The sequence below is a fragment of the Acipenser ruthenus genome, chromosome 3, assembly GCF_902713425.1.
Source record: "Acipenser ruthenus chromosome 3, fAciRut3.2 maternal haplotype, whole genome shotgun sequence".
Taxonomy (NCBI): Eukaryota; Metazoa; Chordata; class Actinopteri; order Acipenseriformes; family Acipenseridae; genus Acipenser; species Acipenser ruthenus.
In genome coordinates, this window is record NC_081191.1 from 99,174,974 (window position 1) to 99,200,404 (window position 25,431).

The 25,431-nt window shown below is 40.1% G+C and overlaps 1 protein-coding gene across 2 annotated transcripts; it reads right to left on the bottom strand.

Moving 5' to 3' along the window:
* Positions 1 to 206: 206 nt before the first annotated feature.
* Positions 207 to 22,396, bottom strand: LOC117394583 (poly(A) RNA polymerase, mitochondrial-like). Of its 2 annotated transcripts, none has more exons than XM_059019662.1 (10): positions 22,342 to 22,396; positions 21,766 to 21,901; positions 20,397 to 20,563; positions 18,501 to 18,734; positions 17,554 to 17,778; positions 7,642 to 7,853; positions 5,352 to 5,578; positions 3,166 to 3,258; positions 3,001 to 3,074; positions 207 to 1,103 (listed from the first exon to the last, which is right to left on the bottom strand). In XM_059019662.1, exons 2-10 carry the CDS (start codon positions 21,854 to 21,856, stop codon positions 738 to 740), a joined length of 1,689 nt encoding a protein of 562 aa, XP_058875645.1. In that variant the 5' UTR covers positions 21,857 to 21,901; positions 22,342 to 22,396; the 3' UTR covers positions 207 to 737. The 2 variants fall into 2 exon arrangements, with proteins under 2 accessions (XP_058875645.1, XP_058875644.1); XM_059019661.1 differs by having other exon boundaries at positions 208 to 1,103; positions 21,703 to 21,901.
* Positions 22,397 to 25,431: the final 3,035 nt, after the last annotated feature.

Sequence of the window (25,431 nt, forward strand, 5' to 3'; positions counted from 1 at the left end):
TCTTATGTTTAATTATATTTTTACGTTTGTCTATGTATTTACACACTTTACATTTACTGGTGCACATGTTCGTAGAACCTATTTTGTCAATTATTCTTTTATGTTTACTGTGAACTAAACTAAATATATATATATATATATATATATATATATATATATATATATATATATATATATATATATATATATTTGTGTATGTTTATTTATTTTTTTTACTGCCACCCAATCAAGCTTGTGATTTTCTTTTCTATTAAAATGTTTGCCTCCACTTTCACCATTTTCTTAATTTAACCAACCGTACTCTACATTTCCATTTCACTTTCCAAATGTATTTTTCTATGACTAATTACAACCAGATATTTAAAACAAATACATTACAAATGGTTCTTTAATGGGGCATGGATATGTGCATCAATATAAAATGATGGTAAAACAGAAATGCAAACAAACTTTTTAAAAAAAGTAGAAAAGTAGTTTTTTTTGTTTGTTTAGTCTTTAAACAAATGTAAACAATTGTTTTTCCTTTATTAGAAATACAAATGCAGACTACTTAAGATAAAACAAAAGAAACCTGCTCTATATTAATTGTATCCTGTGTAGATGCAGAACTGTCTCTGACTTCCAGAAACAAGCCAGGCCTGCAAGCTGTGTGATTGCAGTCCAGTGATGGACTGAGTTTCAGCACTGCTGTCCTATCAGCATGAGATGCACAGCAACGTTTCTAAGCAGGACCCCTGCTAGTGGGACTGGGTAGAAAAGTTCCTCTTTCCATTGCCATTGGCGCTGTTGGGTTTGTTTTTCTTCAGTGACTCCAGCAGGCTCTTTATCCTCTCGCTGGCAGGCTCCCTCTTCCTCCTCTTCTTGCCCTTGCCTCCAGTCTGTGAGGCAGAGGGGAGCAGCAGAGCAGCCAGTCCCCAGGGCTGAGCTCCTGCCCCTAGTGGATGGCTCATTCCGTCTTGCTGTAGAATCCAGGCACTATCCCTGGCCAGTGACACAAACCTCTCCAGCTGTGTCTGGTTCACGTTCTTACTCACATTGAGGGGCTGCTCAAACGGGTTCTGTATGTGCAAAGGGGAGACGTCGGGCTTGCTCTGCTCCTTACCCTGAAAATGTACAGTACATTCAAGTCATTGTGCCATGCTTAGTTCAATAATATTTAATATACAGCTGTGGCCAATAGTTTAGCGACACCTCGAATTTTAGAATTCAGACAAAAAAAATGTAAAACATAGCCAAACATAATTTAGATATTTTATTTAACATTTAATTTAACATCATCTAATCAAAGACACTATACATTTATCTACTGAAATGTCAAAAATGTCAGTTTTTCATTAAGTATATGGACAACTACAAAGCGGAATGTAATTCAGTATGTTAACGTACCATTATTCTGCAGGTTTCATTCAACTTTCTGAAGCAAAATGAGTTAATTCTATAAGGTGATGCAAATTGTTTGGCCATAGCTGTATTTAGGGTTGATCAAACTTTTCTCCCAAAAAACGTGGGATTTTATTATGAAGCAAGAATAAGTTGATCTGAAAATATGGGATATCCAGTTTTTCCAGAACATCCCTTAAACACATTTGTTGAAATAGATTTTTTTTTTTTAAATGACCAATAACTAAATAAAAACTAAATTGCCAGACACTGGACCAGACAAATCTTTTAAAACATATCAGCATGCATACATTAGAAAAAAAAAATCAGTTCCGTCTCAGTTTTAAAAAATAATAAAGCGCCACCCTGTGTTTACAAAAAGAACATTCATTATAACTGTAAATCAGGAACTCCAGCTGTTCCACAGGCTGGGAACTCCAGTACATGACAGAGCTGTACCGTTCCTGTAACTACTGAGTCCAGGCACTTTTATAGGACCAGCTATAAAAGTGCCTGCTTTGACCTCCAGTCCTGGTTAACTGGAATGGAGTGGCTTGTCAGTACACAAGGTCACAGACTGGAATCCCTCCTGGGGATAACATGTACAGATTGACAAGTGCAGGGGAGTAATGAGGAGTTGCAGATCTCAAGAGGCCCTTTCTGCTTGGCTGACATTAAAGGTGAACTGAGACGTTTAGAGGAGCCTTAACAACGTGACAAATGAACAAATAACTCCACCTATTGAAATCTACAGCACAAAAGCATGCAAGCCCAAAATGAACTGCAGTAGTTTTTGTAGCGTGTTCTTGTTTTTAAAAAGGACAGGAATTCCTTTGAAAGACTTGGAATTGGAATTGATGTAAAAGAGAATGTTAATTAGAATTAGAATTGGGAACTGATTCTAAAAAGGAATTGGAATTGAAAAAAAAGGCACTGACCCAAACCCTGACTTCAGTAAAGTGTATCATATTGTTACTTATGCCTGTATTACAAGGAACTGATCCATTCTCACTTAAGAACTATAAAGTATACCAGTATAAGAAAGATGCTTAATAAAAAGAAAAACCCTAGCAGATGAAAACATCTCATTATGTCATCAGTGAAACTGCAGATCGATCACTCTGCACTTAGATCTCCAAAGAGTAACTGGAGAAATCTAACCGGTATTAAAACATCACCGCGATAGCTGTCTTTTGTCCTTTTGGATGCCTGAAACATATTGGCTTTGTGGGGGTTATATGAATGTTCAGAGTAAAGGACAACGTCTCTGGTAATAGGCAGGTTTCACAACAGCTTCCCCTTGTAGTTCAGTGACCGAACCCCAGTCCTGACCTGAACACACTGAGCCAATCAGCCTCTCAAGAATTGTGCTGAATTGTTCTGTGGTTTTGTGACGCTCACAGAGGCTTAAGCTCAGACCACCAGACTTATTTTGTGACCTGAGCAAAAGGTATAAAAGGCAATTGAATTAGCCTACTGTGCTATCTAGTGTGCTTCTTTTGAACCCTTAAATATGGTTCCCACTTTGTGGCTTCACAAGATGAAATAGGCTTCTCAGAAGGTCTCTGTTGAATAGTTTTTTTTTTTTTTTTTTTTTTATATATAGAAAGAACAACGTACCTTTCTAATGTTGATAGACATTTTACTGAAGGAAAAGTTTCCATAAAATTCAAAGAATTCCTTCAAAAGTTGTTCTACAATAGGGAAAAAACACAATATCAAGAAAAATAGTAATTACATTTATTTTATTAAAAAAAGGTAGCTTTTTCTTTTTTTTCAACCTACCTAGTGTCTCTGTGTTCTCCGTGGTATTAATTCTGTTGATGTTGCTAACAAATGTACAGTCATGTCCTTCAATAAGGTGTTTATCAGTGGCACCTAAAAAACAATGTAACAGTGTATTCAACAACAAAGTAACAGTGCATTCAACACCAAGGATATAAAAACCTTTTTTTTCTGTTGGTTTTTTGTTTTCTTTTTATATATTTTAGAGTGCCCAATTGTTTTACTCCTGGTTTTCTGAGCAGTTTGTTGCCGTTTGAACCAACTACTAAATCACAATGGAGTCAGTTTATTACTCACCTTAATGCATTTACAATGATCAGTTTCCTGTACAGTTTCCTTACTCATAAACTGATGTTGTTCATTGTCATTTAAATAATAATAATATTCTCTTTTATCAAGAACTTGAAATTGCCTAAATAAAGCAAAACATTCACTGAGTAACAGTTATTTCCTCCATAATAGTAAATAATATTGTTTAAAAAGAAATGTGGTTATTGAAATAAAACAAAGCTACAATGTTAAGTAGCCGGTAGCTATCCAGCAGCACTGGATCCTCAAGTACTCTGTCGAAACTGTCGGGTTTCATTTGTTGTTGTATTATTGCTGTCTGTAGCGTGTTAAGTGTAATGCAAGGTAATATGACCTGTGCCACAGTAATTCGAGTTAACTGCAACTTACTAAAACACATGAGTGCAATCTCCACAGTAAATACATACTGTATGGCATTGAATGTACAAAGATCCAGATCAGAATCCGATCTTATCAGAAATCAAACATGGGAGCTGCAAATCTAACTGGTGTTCTTATTTTGTACGTCCTTAAAATAATCCACTATTGGACTTTTCTCATTATTTCTTTGACCCAATTAACTGCACTCATTCAATGCCATACAGTATGTATTTACTGTGGAGATTGCACAGTATGAGAAGAAAGCATGGGAATGCTTGTATGGCACACAACCATTTATTACACATAGACAAGTTAGTTTAAAGTCACAATATTTTAAGAACATTTTAGGATTAATCCTGACAATAAGATGAAGTAAAATTACTTCCAGTGATTCAAAAGCATGTTCAACATCACTACAGCATGTTAGTCCTATTGTGCAAGAGAATCAGTATATATAAAAAAAAAAAGGACACAATCTTAAAGTCTAAAATCAGTGGCTACAATGTCAGGGGGCTGCATAAGCATGGTGTTAACTTTCAATGCTCTGCCGATGACACACCGTTCTACATCTCTGTAAACCCTGATGATACCCTGGCTGTATCAGCCTTAGCTGATTACTTTACTGATGTGAAGAGGTGGAGGTTCCAAATTGTTTTACAGTTAAACTCTGATAAGACAGTTCTGTTATCTGGTTCTCAGCAGCAACAACATCTCTAAAAATAGATCTGGGCAATTTGACCACAAATATGAAAAAACGGAAGTGGAAAATCTAGGGGTCTTATTTGACACTGATTTATCTTTTGAGTCGCATATCCGCAATGTCACCAAAGTGTCCTTTTACCATTTTGAGAAACAATTTTGCTAAAATTAGGTCATTACTCTCTTTGTCTGATGCTGAGAAACTAATTCATGCTTTTGTGTCTTCCAGACTTGACTATTGCAATAGTCTATTCACTGGGCTTCTGGGGCACGCCATGAATACGGAGGGTGTGGTCCAGTGGTTAAAGAAACAAGCTTGTAACCAGGAGGTCCCCGGTTCAATTTCCAGCTCAGCCACTGACTCATTGTGTGACCCTAAGCAAGTCACTTAACCTCCTTGTGCTCCGTCTTTCGGGTGAGACGTTGTTGTAAGTGACTCTGCAATTGATGCATAGTTCACACATCATAGTCTCGTATCTTGTAAAGAGCTTTGTGATGGTGGTCCACTATGAAAGGCGCTATATAAAAATAAAGATTATTATTATATTATTATAAATCGCCTGCAGCTGACTATATTTTAATTTTCTTCTGTTTTTTATATTCGCTTTTTAAAACTGAATTCTAACTCTTGTTTTTCTTTAATTTCCATACACATGACCTGTATTGTGATTTTCTTCTGCTTTGTCCTGTACAGTGCTTTGATATACTTTTTGTTAGGTGCTATATAAATTAAGTATTGATCGATTGATAAGCATGTTAAATTGGCACTGTGTGTGTTACCTACAAAACATATCAGAAGTATCCAGTACTATTCTTACCTGCTAGGCCTTTAAGCTGGTCTAAGGTCGGGATGATGGGAGGGTCCCTCTTCTGCAGAAAGAAGATGACCATCATTGTGAGGGAGAAGTTAGTGATCCAGGCTCCCGGAATGCTGTTGGTGATGGCGTGAGCACGAGCCCAGCACCGCACTGTGAACACCAGCGCCCTCACCCGCGCGTCCAGGGAGCCGTACAGGTACAGCAGCTCCGAGCTCTTAATGGCTATTCTACAGGGACAGAACACAGACACAGCTCAGGTCAGATGTACTGTAGAATGCCATTGACTATTAACTTAAGGATGTGTCAGCTTTTCAATATGGACGCTGACACATTCCTAGTTGAAACACAGGGCCAGGTTAGACAAAGGGTCCATGCACTGCCTTTTACTGGGTGCCAGGGATTGCTAAGATTAGCAACAAAAAAGAAATTAAGTGGTGTCTCTAGGGCAGGCTGAGACATGCTTACTAAGCAGTTTCAGAATGGCTTGGTTTACATTTGACGAAATGTTCTGTATATTGCTCAAAAAGCCCCCTTTGTATGCTTGTTTATTCTTATTTGGTCAAAGTCACTTGTCAGGGCTACTTTCAACAGGTCTAATAAAGAATTGCTTGGTACAGCTTTTTAACTGCTGAAGTCTTGTGAATATATGGTTACAAACTATTACCATGCCACAAATAAATAAAAAATGTAGTCAACTGGCACAGCTTTTTAGCGTGAGAAGGCTATTATAGGAGGCTGTGTGGTCCAGTGGTTAAAGAAAAGGGCTTGTAACCAGGAGATCCCCGGTTCAAATCCCACCTCAGCCACTGACTCTGTGTGACCCTGAACAACTCACTTAATCTCCTTGTGCTCCGTCTTTTGGGTGAGACGTAACTGTAAGTGACTCTGCAGCTGATGCATAATTCACACACCCTAGTCTCTGTAAGTTGCCTTGGATAAAGGCGTCTGCTAAATAAACAAATAATAATAATAATATTTACCCACCATTTTTAAGAGCATGAGGAATGTGCGTGCTACATCATATTCTCGTGAATCTGGAGTTTCTAACTGCATGTGACCCAAGCTATTGACAGCACTACATGTGCTCGACCTTCTCTTTGGGTAAATCAAGCGTTCCCCAGTACTATCAACAGGTATTATGAATACAAAAATCTGCTTCTGTTATAAGAATGTAGAACTCCCTGGCAGATCTTAAAATCACAAATCTGAGAAAAAGAAGAAAGGTCTTGCAGAAGTGCTAGGGGTCGGGGGGAATTGGACTCCCTGCCGTTCTGCTGTTAGACAGTTTAGCTGAAGAATAAAGTAACCTCAAGCCGCTACTGCAGCTAATTGATTTATAATGTACAAGTAGCAGAAGTATAAGGACATTCTTGAGGGAGTAAGAGTGCTGTCAGCTGCAAGACAGAGAAAGTCAGAAAACTCTCTTCCTGTAAATCTGCAAGACAGCAGCCTTATTCCCCTGACATGTGTCTCTCAACTTCAGTTACAAACATCTCTAAAATGCTCTTTAAAAAAAAAAAAAAAAAAAGCTTTGTAAGATTAACTTCTGTGTTAAACTGCATTTCCCATTTTTCATCAGCAGGGGGCAACACATCTCAAGCATACATGCAAGTCAGGTGGGCAACATTTGACTGCAGTCCACCACACACTGTTGTAATTAAAATAGAAATGTCATCACTGCAACTGAGTGAGGTCTTAAACCCTTTAACAATATCAATTGAAGCCATCAGTATAAAAACTAAACTAAATTCACTTTATTTGAAACCTACAGTTGAAAGTTTGGTCTACGACTGAATAAGAGCTAAATAATAGTTAACAGGTTTTTGTTCTGACTAAGAACCATAAATACTGCTTGGATGGATTTGATACCTTGACATTTTTTTGGTAAATTAATTGCCCTTGTAGAAATTAGGACCACAGATTCTGATACTTGTCGGAGTGTAAAATGTGATCAACCACTTTTCTTGGAAGATTAACCTTATTTATTTTTAATAATAATAATAATAATAATAATAATAATAATAATAATAATAATAATTTCGTTGTGTAAACCATTACCATACATGACATGTATGATCTTGATGTAGCACGGATTGCTTCAATTGTCTTTTCCACCTACAACCTGCATGTCAGTTTTTAAATAATCTACAAATTACCCAATGACTTCAGCATGGTTTCTGCCATGCAATAGTGAACACAGGTTCATTGCCTGCTCTCTGTCGATGCAGTTTGACTCCAGAAGGGTTGACAGAGCTGGTTTCTACTCTTCTCTCAGTTGGCATGGCCGTACCTGTTATTGGCAGTGAGGTCGCACTGGAATCCAGAGGGCTGATGAGCGAATCGCACCAGAGGGCAGCGTGCGTTCAGGATCTTCTGCACTCCCACGCAGCCCGGGCCAAACTGGTCGATGCATTCCCCGATCACAGACAGGATTTTCTGAGTGGCTGCCCTCTCTGAAGACACTCTCTTCATCTGGTATTCCAGGGTAAAGGGACCCGCTGTCTAAGATAAGACACAATGCACGTTTGCAAATTCCAACACGGTGGCGCTGAAGGGAATTACTGCATAGAGGTATGTCTGTCCCAAACTTACTACTTAAAATATAAAAGTAAACATCATCTTTTGATTAACCACAAATGCTTTATTTAAAAAATAAAAATATTTATATTACAATGCATTTGTGCACTTACAACCACTTGGAAAGCTTCAGCACAGCTCAGCATCCTCACATCAATCCTAACCTCAATCTGTCTGCCATTCAAATTTGGGCTTCAAGTGGAGATTGACAGTTGTGCTAAATTGTGTGGTGGTTTTGTGTTTTACCACCAGACTCGATTTACTTGTGAAACCAGGGCCTCTGGACGTCTAAAGCTTGTGGGTAATGAAATAGGGCCAAACAATCAAAACAAACAACATACAAGTTTCTCAAAGAAGTGAAAGAAAAAGTTGCAGTAGCTCTAGAACTCTGCATATTCGCTTTCCATTAAAAAGGATTTTATTAACAACCTTTGAAGAGCTTCTTCCTGGGTGCATTGTCAACTATATACCTTTCCTCTACCTGCAGTTTTAAGTAAGATTTAGTTCTCAAATATGTGCATTTAACAGTGTGCGATTGTCTGAACAGGTTGCCTATAAAATAACTGGAAAAACTGACATTTATCACTTGTAGTTTAATCATTAGATAAGTAACAAAGACACAACTACAACCATTGCCCAGTCCGAGCTGTGCATTCTCGGACCACTGAGATTCCTAATCTGTAAGCAAGGGAAATCATTTTCAAATGGTCAATAATGTTTGTTAATGAATTGCCCTAGGAGAAATTGAAATTAGCATTACAGGTTCTGAAATTGTACTTGCATAGTACAATTCTGACTGTATTCAGTGAAAAGGCATTTCCATGTTTATCGGATAGACTGTTCCATAAAGGAGAACTAACTCCCACATAATGAAAGGGTTGAACAAACTGTGTGGGGAGATGGGGGAATTCCTTCATCAATACGAAGGAGACATTTTGCTTATACAACGTGCCATACTAGTGAATATGGAAGTCAATGGGACCTTTCCAAGCTGCAGTAAAAGATGACACTTAGTGCCCACATACAATGGTATCCTCTCACTTGTAACACACTGATAGGTTTTCTTGTCCGTCACAAACAGCTTTTGGTTTGTAACTGTTTATTAAAAAAATAAATAAATAAATCTAATCACACACAAACAGAAAACAATAAAACTTCCCTCTAAACAACGTGCATCCTGTTTGTATGTTGACTAAGTGGTGTAACAACCAGGAACTGCTCATTTTGGTTAACCAAAGCTCTTCCGTTAACGTAGACTACCATAAGAAACTAGAAAAAAAAAAGATACCAGTCACAGGTGAATAAAAACACATACATTTTTCATTGCACATGTTTGCAACAACACAAACTTTACTGTAAATGTTAAAAGGTTGTTCCTCATTTGAATGAATGCCCTTTTGGTGTAAAATGTCAATCAAAAAACAAGAAATCCCCAACTGTAAGAAGCTGTGCTGATCCCATCAATACAGCATGATGCTGATCCCATCAATACAGCATCATGCTCATCCCATCAATACAGCATGATGCTCATCCCATCAATACAGCATGATGCTGGCAATATATTTTCATATATAAAGAAATAGATTGGTGTCAGTACCATAACCTACACCACAGCTGGCAGAGCAGCATCTCGTTACAAACTCAAAATTACATAAAACGAGTTCCAAAATATACAGCAATCTCTGATAGTCAAGCCAGTGAAGGGCTCTGTACAAAGGTTGGTCACCGTGACCTACATTCACAGAATCTGGGAAAACAAATGATCATGCATTCTGATGCTTCATCATAATCAGTTAAGCGGCACCCAAGACTTTACATCTTCAACTCAGCAACTCAGCAACTCCAGTGTCAGTGCAGTAAAAAGACTGCAGGTCAACAAGACATATATTTACAGTACGTCTATGTGGAATAACTTCCAGCAGCAAATAGCGGTTATCTAGAGATAGTTAGTATAGAAAAACATGACCATGTTTGTGGCCCAGGGCTCCAAGGGACATGCATAAGGACACAAGCAACAAATACAAGTGCTGAATGAATTACAGTACATGCTGAGCCTGGGTTGGATAAGCTTAGCTCTAAATATTAAAAAGAGCCAACATTAAAGGAAAAAAAAAACAAACAAACATGCGATCGATTAATTTAATATCTGTCTGACTTTAAAAACCTATTGAAGAGAATTGAATGAGACAGTGGATTATTTCTATACCAGATTATCCAACTACATGTTCCCAATAATCATAATAACAATGTACACACAAGGAACATAATAAGGCTCTAATTCCTTCAAAGGTTTCTGGTGACATACAGTGCCTATAGTAAGTATTCACCCCCTTGGATGTTTTCAGTTTGTTCTGTTACAACCTGAAATCTTGATGCATTTAAATGGGATTTTTTTCTTTCTTTGATTTACACAACCTACTCAACACTTTGAAAAGGCAAGAGAATTTTTATTGTGAAACAACAGTTAATGAAAAACTGAAATGTCTTGGTTAGATAAGTATTCACCCCCCTGAGTCAATACTTGGCAGAACCACCTTTTGCAGCAATTACAGCTGTGAGTCTTTTGGGGTAAGTCTCTACCAGATTTGCACATCTGGATCATGCAATATTCGCATATTGTTCTTGGCAAAATTGTTCAAGCTCTGTCAAGTTGGATGGGGATCGTTGGTGAACAGCAATCTTCAAGTCTTGCCACAGATTCTCAATCAGATTCAAGTTCGGGCTTTGACTGGGCCACTCTAGGACATTCACTTTCTTGTTTTTAAGCCACTCCAGTGTCGCTTTGGCTGTGTGCTTGGGGTCATTGTCCTGCTGAAAGGTCAATCTCTGTCCCAGTCTTAGGTCTTTTGCAGACTGAAGCAGGTTTTCCTCAAGGATTTGCATGTATTTAGCTCCATCCATTTTGCCCTCTACCCTGACAAGCTTCCCAGTCCCTGCTGATGAAAAGCATCCCCATAGCATGATGCTGCCACCACCATGCTTCACAGTAGGGATGGTGTTACCTGGGTGATGTGCTGTGTTGGGTTTGCGCCAGACATAACGCTTTGCATTTAGGCCAAATAGTTCAATTTTTGTTTCATCGGACCACAGAATCTTTTGCCACATCTTTTCAGAGTCTCCCACATGCCTTTTTGCAAATTCCAAGCAGGATTTTACATGGGCTTTTTTTCAGAAATGTCTTCCTTCTTGCCACTCTTCCATACAGGCCAGATTTGTGGAGTACCTGAGCTATTGTTGACACATGGACAGTTTCTTCCATCTCAGCCATGGAAAGCTGTAGGTCTTTCAGAGTTGTCATTGGCCTCTTGCTGGCTTCTCTGACCAATGCTCTTCTTACCCGGCTGCTCAGTTTGGGAGGACGGCCTGCTCTAAGCAGATACTGGGTGGTGCCGTATACCTTCCACTTCTTAATGATCGACTTGACTGTGCTCCAAGGGATATTCAATGCCTTTGAAATCTTTTTATACCCCTCCCCTGATCTGTGCCTTTCCACAACTTTACCCCGGAGTTGTTTTGAAAGCTCCTTGGTCTTCATGGTAGTATGTTTGCTTTGAATGCACTACCCAACTGTGGGACCTTACAGAGACAGGTGTATTTAATCTGAAATCATGTGAACCACTTTTATTGCACACAGATGGACTCCATTTAACTTACTGTGTGAATTCTGAAGGCAATTGGTTGCACCTGAGCTTATTTAGGAGTGTCATAGCAAAGGGGGTGAATACTTATCTAATGAAGACATTTTTTTATTTTTAAATGATTTGTTTTTTCACCCCCCCATTTTTTCACACATTGAAAGTGTTGAGTAGGTTGTGTAAATCAAAGGAAAATAAATCCCATTTGTGAAAACGTCCAAAGGGGGGTGAATACTTACTATAGGCACTATATAAACCACAACAGCACTAGCTCGAGTGATTCAGCAATATCACCAGAAACCCCAGATATAATTACAGTGGGATTCATGGCAGAGTAGCAAGGCGGAAACCATTGCTCACTAAGAAGAACATGAATGCTCGTCTCAAGTTTGCCAAAACGCACCTGGAGTTCTGGAACAATGTTCTATGGACAGATGAGTCAAAAGTGGAACTTTTTGGCCGACATGGGCCCCGTTATGTCTGGCGAAAACCAAACACTGCATTCCACAGTAAGAACCTCATACCAGCAGTCAAGCATGGTGGTGGTAGTGTCATGGTTTGGGGATGCTTTGCTGCATCAGGACCTGGATGCCTTGCCATCATTGAACGAACCATGAATTCTGCTCTGTATCAGAATTCTACAGGAGAATGTCAGGCCATCCGTCCGTGAGCTGAAGCTGAAGCGCAGCTGGGTCATGCAGCAAGACAATGATCCGAGCAAGTCTACATCAGATGGTTGAAGAACAAGAAATTTAAAGTTTTAAAATGGCCTAGTCAAAGTCCAGACCTAAACCCCATTGAGATGTTGTGGCAGGACCTGAAATGAGCAGTTCATGCTCGAAAAACCCAGCAAATATCAGAGTTGAAGCAGTTCTGCATGGAGGAGTGGGCCAAAATTCCTCCACGGTGCTGTGAGAGACTAATCAATAACTACAAGAAACACTTGGTTGCAGTTATTGCTGCTAAAGGTGGCGTAACCAGTTATTGAGTCTAAGGGGGCGATTACTTTTTCACACAGAGGCATTGGGTGTTGCATAACTTTCTTTAATAAATAAATGAAATATGTATCAATTTTTTTTTGTTATTTGTTCAATCAAGGTCCCTTTTATCTAATATTAGGTTTTGGTTGAAGATCTGATAACATTCAGAGTCAAATATGCAAAAATGCAGAAAATCAGACAGGGGGCAAATACTTTTTCACGGCACTGTATATGTAGTGATGTGGTGTATTTCATTTTTGTTATACAGTAGTCTCCGTGTATAGGAACACCTCCTAAGTGAACACTTTGCCTAAGGGTACACCCTTGTGATGAAAAAGATTTTTACCCATTGTAAATGCTCCGGCTAAAGAAACAGGAACATCACTTAAAAGAACATCTTCTTGGCACCGACAGCGATTCATTTCCAAATGGATACAGTACTGTTTTGTAAAAAAGCGACTTGTCATCTAATTGGTTTACTAAATCTTTCCAGAACCGCCATCACATCACTGAATTGTTTTGCATTTCGATTTCCACGAGTGCACCACATCGCTACAAAATGGCAAAATGCGCTGCTGTTTGTCTTGCCATACAAAGTTTGAAATTGTCGAGCTCTTGAAAAAAACCTGAATCAGACACAAGTCGGCGAGCAATTTGGTGCTTCACCATTCTGTTAAAAAACATGCATGTCTTGTATATTGCTGCTGCATTTTGTATCGTGTGTAGGGGTGCTGTGCTAATTGAGATTATTAACATTAAGATAACCCTAAGTAACACCCATTATTTTTGCCTCTGCCAGTGTGAAACACACCCGCCAGCGAATTTCATAGTACACAGCGATTTTTAACCGTGTTGTTTTGCTTTAGTTTTATTAACATTAGTTTGTCTGTTACTTTATGATTGTAGTTTATTATCATACACGTGCCTATTGTTTTGGTTTTACTTATTTTAGTTAATTTCATATGTTGATGCACGTGCGTCATGACAAGTAATACACATGTATTTACTTATTTATTGCTTCATATTGTGCAAACACTTCAGCTATAAGAACACTTTGCTTGCTTCCCGAGGGGTGTTCTCTTAGCCAGAGACACTAATACATGGTGGAATAATAAAAAAGGTTGGTTTTGGTAGCAAGATTGTTTTGTTGCGTACATGTACTGGTAGTAACAGAATTATTTTTGAAAAGCTGATGTTAGACAACTGAACGTGGCGAGCAGCGACTTAACTACTGAACGATAAGACTGTTAACCGAAATAGTTTACCATGTATTATAATAATAATAACCTTTAGGAACTACTGTAAAAGGTGACGGTGCCCACACGCTGGGATATCCTTGCTAAAATGTAACTGTACAACACCCATAGGCTTTCCAGACTATTTCAGAGACTTATTACCGGTAATCTAGTTGCATCATCAGCTGTAGATATAACCCAGTAACATAACCATTGTATAAATACAAACAAATAAGAAACTGAGCTGTGAAGAAAACTAAATGTAATGCTTTATTACACAACAGGTTCACAGCATGATATTTGCAATCTCATAGAAATGTTTTGTACCTCACAGGCACAGCAGCTAATTGCTTAATACAAGCCAGGGGCAAACCGCCTGTTTGAATGAATACTTATGACACTCACTCTATGCTAGCCTGTTAGCCTTGGCATCATATAGCTGACGCAGAAGAACTAATAGTTCGCCAATAGAATCCCTGAGCTTCCAAAGCAGAACAATGAATAAACTCTCTCTGCACCTCATATTTAGCACATGAGCCTTTATTATGTTTTAGATCTATTACACAGGATGGACCTATTTTGCATGATTTGTGGCTGCACTAACTTGAAACATTTTGTGCAAGGGACAACGTGTAAGGGAAGTGGTTACCTGTAAGTGTAAAGACTAGCAGGTGATTTTTCTACCACTCTTGGGTTACTTTGTAATGATAAGAAATCATACGGAAATGCAGCTGTCAACAAGGCTAAAAGCACTTCTTTGAAAAGAAGAAAACTTCCCCCTGGGAGACTGGTCTCATGAAAACATGCACTGCACTGTGAAAGCAAAATACCTGAATCAAGACGAATAATCATATTGATGTGATTAACCAATAATATAATATGTCTGCTGCCTAAAACATAACTAGCTACTGTATTCAAGGCTATAAAGTGACATGTAATGAAACTTAAAAGTAGCCTCATGCTAGGTTTTTTTTTTTTTTTTTTAAACATGTGTCATTGAAAACATGAATAAAAAGGCAATTGCAAAACAGTCATGGAAAGCAGAACTGAAAAAAAAAACAATCCGCATCAGTAATTGTGTTTGAAGGTTAGGTTTCCATGTAAGGATGGGGCAGGTGCTGTAAGTCAGTTGGGGTAAGCATTTCTCAGAATTTCAAAAAATAAAACCAAAAATACTTATGTAAATCAAGGGTGTGCAATTTTTGAAAAAACTTCTTGTCCAAGGGACGAAAAAGTAGAATATAACTTGTAGGATTGTGTTTTTTTTTAACAGTGAACACAATCAATCAATCAGTTTGTTGCATCACAGATACGAAGGGAGGGCAACATTCTTTTCCTGCACTACTCTCAATGAAAAATAAATACATACATGAATTAATAGATAAACACATTGCATTGAGATTTGCAGTCTGTATTTTATTTTAAAATAATAAAATATTGTACAGATCTTATATAAGCATTTAATTTCTATCATAAACGTATTTGTCAATTTTCATGTTTTAATTGTTTCACAAATCAATTGATTGTGCTTGTCCAATAAATAACTAATATCGCTTCTGTTCAAATCTAGTAAAAATAATAAAAAAAAGCTTTTAAAAGAAAAAAATATGTAAATATGGTAAATGGCAAACTAGGTTAGGAACAATAAAACTGAAAGAGAAATGGGAAATGGCAAGGGAAAGTTTGTTTTGAAATGCTTCTAAACAGTAAACTAAGTTTCTTTAAACATCCCAACAAAGTACACGCTTTACCACAAAGTTTCTAATCTGCTAATAGTAATACCTCAGCAACTATGGTGGTTTCTTTTGTAACTTTACTAGATTGCTGCATTTAAATGTCACGTTCATGTATTAAGAAGGCATTATCACTTATTTGCTAATTTACAAAAAAACAAATACCTTCAGTTTAAAAGATTAGTCTGCGCCTTGCCAGAGTCTCTCTTGGCAGCTATTTCTAGGTATCTTTGTAACCAACAGAAGATCAGCTAGCCAATCAGAAGCGATAGGGGTGAGATGTAAACAGTTTTTAAAGTGTTTGTGTTTCGGTGCTAGACTTCCGCAGTTCAGTCTTCAGAAACTTGTGTGGCTCTAGAAATATACCCGGAGTGTCTTTCTAGCAACAGAACTTAACATAGGAAAAATAAATAAAAACAATTTGTCCAATGGGTAAAGTAGAACAGCAAACCTGGATGTCCCTCACACAAATCTTGTCGTCCCGGGCGTCAGGCACTATGAATTGCACACCCCTGATAAGTACAAATGCCATCGTAACATCTATGAATATTATACCATACAATTAAGTTTACACAATAAAAAATACTGGAAACTGTTTACAAATATGTTTTAAAGCTATATTTAAAAAAACTATATTTTAAAAGGAGCAGCTTCTTGGTTGTTTTTTTACATGTTAAGTTTCTGACTCTCTGTATATAGTCTCGAGGTGCAGTCTCTCTTCCTAGTTTCCAATTTAGAGGTTAGCCTTTTAGCGGAATTCAGGAGGGGGGGGCGTGTCAGGACTCTTAATTGCTGTCTATCACTACCAATCTCCTATTTAAACCCTAATAACACACACCTTCCCTGTCTAGTGTTTTTTTTGTTTTCCTCCCCTCCTCCTCCTCCTCCTCCTCCTCCTCCTCCTCCTCCTCCTCCTCCTCCTCTCGTATGTGCCTTTGCATCGGTTCCCTCTGGGGGGTAAGTGAACCTTTTTCCCCCGACCTTAGGCAAGCTGCGCTTCCTCAACCTTATTTAAGGGAGGTTCTCACTGCATGAGTCAGAGGGGACCCCCCGCCACACTATCCTTTCGCAGCTAATGCGCTTTTCTTACCTCATCGCAGTGAGGCACTATCCTATGTTTAACATTTCGGTACGTGGCCCGCTTTAATCTCTCAGTGCTCGAGTCCCAACTAACCCATCTATTCTTGTTCTTTACAAGAATGGGGGACGCTCCTCCGCTCCCGGCTCCCGTTACTGTCGTACTAACACCTCCTTTCTGCCTTCCTGGACTACACTAGTCCAGGCAGGCGCCCCGTGAATTAAAAGGCAATTACAGAACGTTGGCATTTGTACCAAACGGTGTAAACCCAGTCAGTGACCTAAACTCAGACCTGCATGCAGAGTCACTTCCCTCTTAAGAGGTGATTCATTCTTTATGCTGTGAATTTACTCAAGGAGTTCAGAAGTAGACCCAAACTGCAGAATGGGCTTTCTGAGTATTTGTCTTGCAAAGTGGATTCACAGCTGGGTAGAAATCTGTAAGGGAAAGTGACACAAGTGCAAAATGGACACCAAACTGAATTTTTTTTTTTTTTTAACCTGCTTTAAGAATTATTACATTAAACTGTAACTCTATATATATATATATATATATATATATATATATATATAGCTTTAATTCAGCATTTCATGATGAAACTCAATTCTAACAAGACTACAGAATGTGTTTAATTTGTTTCACTGTATAGTAAGCCTAGAATATAATTAATATCAAATTATATTTTCAAAAGTTAATGATTGAAAATACTTTTTTGTATGTATTTATTGATTTTGTTAACATGGATATGACTGTATAGCTTTAATGTTGTAGTGGTTTCACCACATCATTCTGGGAATATATTGGTTAGTTTATTACCTACTTTGTATCAAGAATATTCGCTCATACAGGAAACCGGATCGCTCTGTACTCCTGTATGAATCAACATGAATTCAACATGAATTGTACAAATGTTAAGTCATACCCACCAGCCCACCCCGCCATTATGTTAGGAAACTGACTGTACCTTTTGTGAATTCCTTCCACTGATACCATCCAAGTCTAGAAACATATCCAAGTCACAACCTAGCTTCCCAAAGCCGTTTACTGATGAGCCAAATAGCTTCACAGTGCATTCAGGAAAATAGGCAGCTGCAATGTCTTTCAGTAAGGAACACACCAAGAAACGGAGGCGAACATTGTCTTCAGTCAACTGGTATGTTTCAGTTAGCTTATACAGCTGTTGATCTATCTAAGATTTAAAAGAAAAGACAAAATAAGCTTGACAATGAAACAGTCCTGGCATTATTTCATTCCCAAGCTAAACTAAAGATTTTTTAACCCAATGATGTGTTCACAAAATACAGCATATGATATACCTTGTCCTGTTGCTGGTAGCTCTAATTTTGCATTAAAAGCCATGGAAAGAAAAAAATGTCACAGAAATAATTGTTTACTATTGTAAAAGTAACTTAATAAGCAGGGGTTTGGTGCACAGTTTAATGTGCTTGAATAAGCCAGTAATAGTGCTTCTTGACCTCCACTGAACACAAGCCTCAGCTTTCAAACCATTATTTACAGTTAAATACTGATAATATTCGTTCTTGTGCGTCAGCTTTATGATGCCAAAGCTATCAGGCTAGCACACAGGGAGTGTCATAAGTGTTCATTCACACAGGCCCTCACGCACTCGCAAGGCGTTTTATTTCTGATTTCGTAACATCATTATTATTATTTATTTATTAGCAGACGCCCTTTAACATCCTTTCAAAAAATAGGAGTTAAAGACTGGAGATATGGCCCTTAAATTCCTTAAAACAACTTGTTTTCAATGAGTATGTGCTGATAATCATTTGTTTTCAATGAGTATGTGCTGATAATCATCTATTAATATATCTTACAAGAGTGCTGGTGGCCAATTGGTCTACTGCTGATTAAACACCTGAACAAGAAAGTAAAAGTAAGAGCTTTTACCGTGTCAGCGCCTGAAAGCCTCTGAACAAGTTCACTGATAGGAATGGCAGATTGTCTTAGGCACTGAATAGATGAAGGGACACTTGATAGGTCACCTGGATTATTCAGTTTTAAAGAGACAAGTCTAGACTTGAATGGCACAGTAGCTTCATGTTGAATGCTTGGGATGATGGTCCCTTCTTGAAGAGATGCTATACTTTCTTTCTTTGAAAACTCCACCACAGCATAAGTACCCTAAAAGTAAGATTGAAAAAAAGATGTAAAAATTAAATGCTTGCAAGGCAATGAACAGCAATAATTCTTTAAATGAGTTAATGCTTTATTTTGTGGTCCATCTTGTTGTTTAAAATAAAATGTTTGAGGTATTTTTACAGAAGAACAACAGGATTCTACCTGCAGGTATTGTCTGCATGTGTTTATAAAGGAAAACCTGATGGAAGGTTACATTTACTATGCACGGGTTAGGAGTACTGTTACTGTAATACAAGTGTTAGACCACACTTACACTGTAGTTTAAAGGTGACTGTAGATGTGTTTGTCATCAGAGTTAGCATTCTGACAATTTACATAATGCTCTGTGCTGCACTGTGTAACCACAAAAGTATGGGTTGTCATGTTGTGCTTTTTAAAGTCTACGTCATTACCTTGTTTTCCTGAATTAGAATGTATCTCCACAGAAACCCTTTTTTCTATAATGTATTTTTTATAACATACAAAATAGTATATAACTATGAAATACAAAAAGGATATTACTGTAAGCATGTCATTTAAAAATAATAAATATATCACACATCTCTTAATTAGCACTTTTCATCAAGAGATATCGGCAGTATTTATATATTTTCAGGTTTTTCCCCAAAGTTAATACTTCCCATTACCTCCAGGATGAAAAATGGTATGGCACAATATTAATCAGTATTAGGGTAGATAATGATGAACCTGCGGCATAAAATGCCAAAGATGGCCACCAATCAGCTTTAACATATTGGTCATCAGACAATACCGTTTGAAAGAAATTAATTCAGCTGTTTTTGAGACATTGAGGTATTGAGAAAAACCTCAAAGATTTCCAGACAGCTATTACAGATGAGAGGTAGAAGTTAAGGTTGCTCAACAAATCCTGCATTGGTGATTGGTATACCCTCCAAGTTTTCAGTCAATGCAACAGATAAACCCAGAGATGCACCGACAACCAAGCAGCAATGGGACACTCTTTGGATTGCTGGAAATCTTTTTTCTTCAAAGCCTTTATTGTACTGGTTCTTGTTTTTTATTTCTACCTCCGATATTTTTGTTTCTATGTAGCAGAGTGATGTATCCTTTAAAAAGTGGATTCATAATTTGGTACATGCCAGAAAGTATTATTTCAAAAGGCTTGATAGATGCGGTGATTCTGTGACAAACCAAGACACCCAAGGGTCATTTCAACACAACAAGTTTAACAAAACTCATTACCTGGTAAGTGTTTTTATTAGAAAACCAATATGTTTCTAATTTGCAGTATCATTGGACCGGTGGTTCAGAAGAGAAGGAGAGAAGGATAGGGGGAAAAAAATCAAGTCTGTCTCAAATAGATCCTAAGACAGTTTGAATGTCCGGGCACCTGATCAAAACTGGTCTGGTCCAATAAAAGATGCAATTTGAAATTGAGAGGGTAATGAGTTTTGTTAAAATCTGAGACATTACCATACTGTCAAGCTCCTGGCAACTACTGATGTCTGCTGATATTAAAATGTGAGGTCTTCATTCAATCATACATTATCCATTTCTGTCCTACTATCAAGCCATTTCAAATAATAACTGATATCTGATACATACATTTAAAGCATGCAATACCTACATATAGGGTTAAATGTAACTATCAATTACTAGATCAGAGTCCACATTAGTACTTACAAAGCTTTCATAGAAGAAGCAGGTATTGATTTCTCCATGGCTTGACAAATGTTTGAGAAGCTTCTTCTCATTGATTTTTGGGGGACAGTTGATAAGAACTGATCTTTCTGCTTGCTCAAGCCTTTCTTCTTGCAGCACATAAAAAGGGTTTCCTTCAGCAGTGGTACCTAGATAAAGGTGTGATAACAATTAGTGCAAACAAAAGTTTGACTCCCAATGGGAAAAAATGCAAAGACAAATCCACTAATTATACAGGTACGAGACATTTATAAGTGTGCAAGTTACAGAAGTGTCTTTTGTAGAGGTTTATAGATCTTTATTATCAAGTCTGAATGTCGCTTATACATTATATTACTCAAGAGCCAGCCTGACAACCACGATTTAAGTATGATGCTTAAGTTGGCTACTTATTCGCCTGCTTCTTATACGCATTCCAGCTTCTTATTTGCATGCAGCAAACGTAACACAAATTGAAAAAGTAACTGGGGTATTTCGGTGGTTAAAATTGCTCTGGACCACTTATTTCAAAAGTTGATTGTAACAGAGGGGGAACCCATCTATGTCAAACATATGTATTTATCCCGGCCCAAAACTGATTTTGATAGACCCGCTTGGTCAGAGGGGCTACAAAACACAGGGTTATATTTTTAATATGTAGTCTGGCTACACCAGTTCAGTGCGATGAACACAGAATATTAGATAAATGATGAGGTTCTTTTTATTCGGATACTGAATTAAAATACGGGAACAATGTCACTAAGGAAAACAAAAACGTCTAAAGATACATATAAAAGCAATGAGAACGTTTTTATTGGACTGCACAGTTAAAAGGAGTAACAACACATTGTTAAAACATACAAGTGGTCAATTAGACCTTCCATCACAATTATTCAATTGGTCTAAACAGTCACTTATTCAATTTGTGTTACATTTGCTGTATGCGAATAAGCTGGAATTTGAACAAGAAGCTGGCAGAATAAGAAGCTGCTGAATAATTAGCCAACTTCAGCATCGTGATTTAAGTAGGTTTTTAATTACATGCATCATTCTTAGTGCGATGGTGTGGCAAGTTGTGTGTGTGTGTTGCAGAGATTACGAACTAAACTATATACTTTTGACTGTGCTGTTTGCAAATTGTATGTTAGCCAACTGTGAATCAATCGAAACTGTGAACTTGGCTCAGTTAAGAAGTATGTTTTTATCTTACAGTTATACACTCCCCCATACTGTACAATACAGTGTTTATTGTTGTGCTAAAACAACACAAAACAGGCATGTACCGCCGCTATGTTATATTCATCTCTACCTGTTTGGTCTTTTCTTTGAGCGATCTCACTCTTGACTAAGACGCTGCTCGAGCTGTGCTTACTCTGGGACTTGAAACACAAATTATCGATGCTCTTCAGTGGTCCTTTCAGTCCCCTCGGCCTCAACCTGCACATCCACAAGGAAGCCGCCATTGCTGCTGTCAGCCGAAGAACACTGCGCAGGTGCGCAAAGCTCCACTTACGGGAAGACAAAAGTATCAAAACACGTTTTCTTTTCAAACACAGAGTATGGAACAACATTGTGGAATAAGGTTTTAGTCTTTTCACAGTTTGTTCCATTTTTCTGTTCTAGCATTATGGCTGACAGCGATTTGGGGATGTGTTTTTTTTTTTTTTTTTTCAGTCAGAAAGTTCCAAACAGTATTTATATCAGATGTAATAACTATAACATTAGTAATATTATGTGACAAATATATTAAAATAAAATCTTGCTATACAGTACAGCTCATCGTAAATCGAGGCTGTGTTAATTGTAGTTTTCCAGTATTGCAAGTACAGTTGTAATTTATCTAATAAAAATCAAAGGTTTTGCATTACCCTAGAATTAACTCATTTTGCTTCATAAGGTTGAATGTTACATGATGAATAATGCTATGTTAACTTATTGAATTACATACCACTTTCTAGTTCCCTTTCAATTCGAAGACGACCACCAAACATTATGTATGGGATATTCCTGCCCATGGGTAGGTATCGCTGAGCTCTTTATATTAGAGCTGCCAATAGGCCCCTTCCTTGGATGATGCACTCGGTCCCGCCCACCAAGGGTATACAACTACTATCCAACAGAAGCCATTTCTCTTTTTTCTTCTCAAGACGGTACTGTAAGACCTCTGTGTTTAGCTGAGCGTATTGATAAGAAAAGAGCTTCTCGAGTCGAGTCAAGTCGACTGTATTTCCCTTGCATTCGTGCTGAAAGCTGGCTTGCCGCTTTCCCGGAATCAACGACTGTGATAAGACCGAGTCTTTTGTCTTTCTGTCTTTCAATGGCCTCCTCGCTTGCGTGGTAAGTCTGCCTTTTGTATCTGTCTGTCGTGTGTGAGCGACTGCCTGTGCAGTCATCCACGAATGGTTGTCTTTTCTTCCGGAAAGTACACAGTTCCTCCATGGGGCTAGGCCTTCCGTATCCCTGCTGTTGAGTGACTATTCCAGTCGCGTCTCCTCCACGGGGCGTTGCTGCATCCCCGCTGTCAAGTAGACCCTCTTTGCTGTGTAGGCCCGCCCGCTGCGGAGGGTTTGGGCCCCAAAAAAAAAGTGTTCTCTCCCCTTTACTATCTTTCCATGTGTTGCTGTCTGCTTAACTCGCCCACCGCGGCTTCGGCCTTGTGTCCCCCTGGTACACGCTACGTGCTGACCAGGTGTGTTGACCGTGCGGTTCGGGTAGGCACTCTGCATAGCGGCCTCTCCGGTGCTGCGGTACCGTGGCGCACGCATCGCCCTTGATACTCAGGTATCTCGGTGCACGGGTGCTTAGTGTGGGCACGCATAGGGCTGCACGGTACGCGGTACGAACAGCCCCCGCCAGTGCACGGGGTTACCACTGCCTAGACCTAGCGCTACAGCTCTCGGTGCAGCACAGTACTCAGTGCGTGCACGGGCTCAGCACACGCGGTTCACCCGGTGCAAAAAAAAAACACCGGGTCGAACAGTGCTTGCATCTACATTGCTGCACGGGCATACAGTGCGCAGTGTTAGGTATTGTTCGCGCTACTGGGTGAGTGCATGGCATTTGCACTTACTAGTGCTTGAGCGCAGTGTGAGTGGTGCTTTCTGCACGGCATGTAGAACACCAGGCCCATGTCAGGCAAGTTGGGGCTCCACCCATGCACGGCCTACAACGCCAGCATCCTGCAGGAGGACAAGCATTCCCTCTGCGTGCGATGCTTGGGCTTGACAAGGAGGTGGCTTGTAACATCTGCAAGGCTTTCCAGCCCCTGGTGAAGGAAGCCTGTCTGGGGAGGGCCACAAGGGCGAGCTCCGCGTCCTCTGTGACAGGACCGTCGGCGGCTCTTGGAGCCCCAGAGCCCCTCCTCCATGACCTGTCCCTGTGCTTACTGCGTACTTGGACGGCGTATTGCGCGACGTCCCGCTCCCCGAGCCGGTGGCCACTGGTCCAGGGTTCTGTCTTCTGTCTGGTCTCCAGGGTTCCTGATGTGGATAAGGCTGCGCTCCTTGATGCGCCTATATCCCCAGGACATACCTTTGGGCCAGCCATGGAGGAGAACTTGCAGAGATGTCACCGGGAAAGCGGCGTCCCAGCAGGTGGCCGCGTTGCTCCATCCCCGTGCCTGGGGCAGGTCGAGCCGCTGGCGAGCTCCTCAGACGCGGACTGTCACTAGAACAGTCCCAGTCCCCATGGCTCCACTGGGTGACCTAAGGCATCGCCTACAGGGCACATCAGCAGCAAGCGACCGGGCCCAACTGGCAGGAAACGCAGGTCATGGTCAGCTAACACACCAGCGTCACAGGAGGTGTTTTCAGGGCCAGCGCCCTAGACAACCTCCCCAAACTGCCCTTCCTAAGCCTCGGCAGCCCCAGCAGGGCCCCTGAAGGCTGGCGGCCTCAGACCCCCTTTTCAGCACAACAGCTGCAATACTGGCGTGCTTCAGCTCAGACTCCTGGGTGCTCACCACCATGCAAAATGGTTACGTGCTCCAGTTTCGCTTGGGACCTCCTCCCTTTCGAGGCATCACGAATACTTTCGTGACGGACCCTCTCCAGGCCTTGGTATTTCAGAACGAAGTTGCCGCCTTGCTGGGTAAGTGAGCCATTCGCCTCGTAGACCCCCCCTCTCTCAGAGAGGGGTACTACTCGAGGTATTTTCTGGTACCCAAGAAGGACGGCGGGTTTCGCCCCATCTTAGACCTGAAGCTCCTGAACGGATTCTTAAAAGAAAGGAGGTTTCAAAGGCTGACGCACTGTCACATCCTCCAGTCTGTCCGGCCGGGTGACTGGTTCACCACCGTGGACTTACGGGACGCGTATTTTCGTGCTCAGCAGCCCTTCGCTGGTGGAGAACGTCCTCTCACCTGCGCAAAGGTGTACGAATGGGAGTAGTGTTGAACCGCCAAGTGGTGACGACGAACGCCTACAACTTGGGTTGGGGGGCGGTCTGGGAAGGCAGAGGAGTACACGGATCCTGGCCGGACCGCTGGACATCCCTGCACATAAACATGCTGGAGTTGCAAGCGGTTTCCCTTGCTCTCCACCACTTTATCCCAGTGTTGAGTGGCACGCATGTGTTGATCCAGACGGACAACACGACAGTGGTAGCGTATGTCAACCACCAGGGAGGCCTACTGTCCCTGGGGTTGCATCGCATAGCCTTCAGGCTATTGCAGTGGGCTCAGAGGAACTTGCTGTCCCTATGGGTGATGCATATTCCTGGGGAAGTGAACTGGGCAGCGGACCTCCTCTCCAGGAGCGGTCCGCATCCGTCAGAGTGGCGACTCCACCCTCAGATAGTGGAGCGCATTTGGGAGTGGTTCAGGAAGGCGCAGGTCGATCTCTTTCCCTCGGCAGAGACGACGCATTGCCCACTGTAGTACTCCCTCCACCGCTTAGGCAGTCCACTCGGCGTAGACGCCCTAGCGCACGAATGATTTTGTACGCTTTTCCACCTAAACCGCTTCTACCGGCCTTTCTCGAAAAAGTCAGGTTAGAGAAAGCATCGGTTCTCCTAGTGGCCAGCCGTGTTACACGGTCTC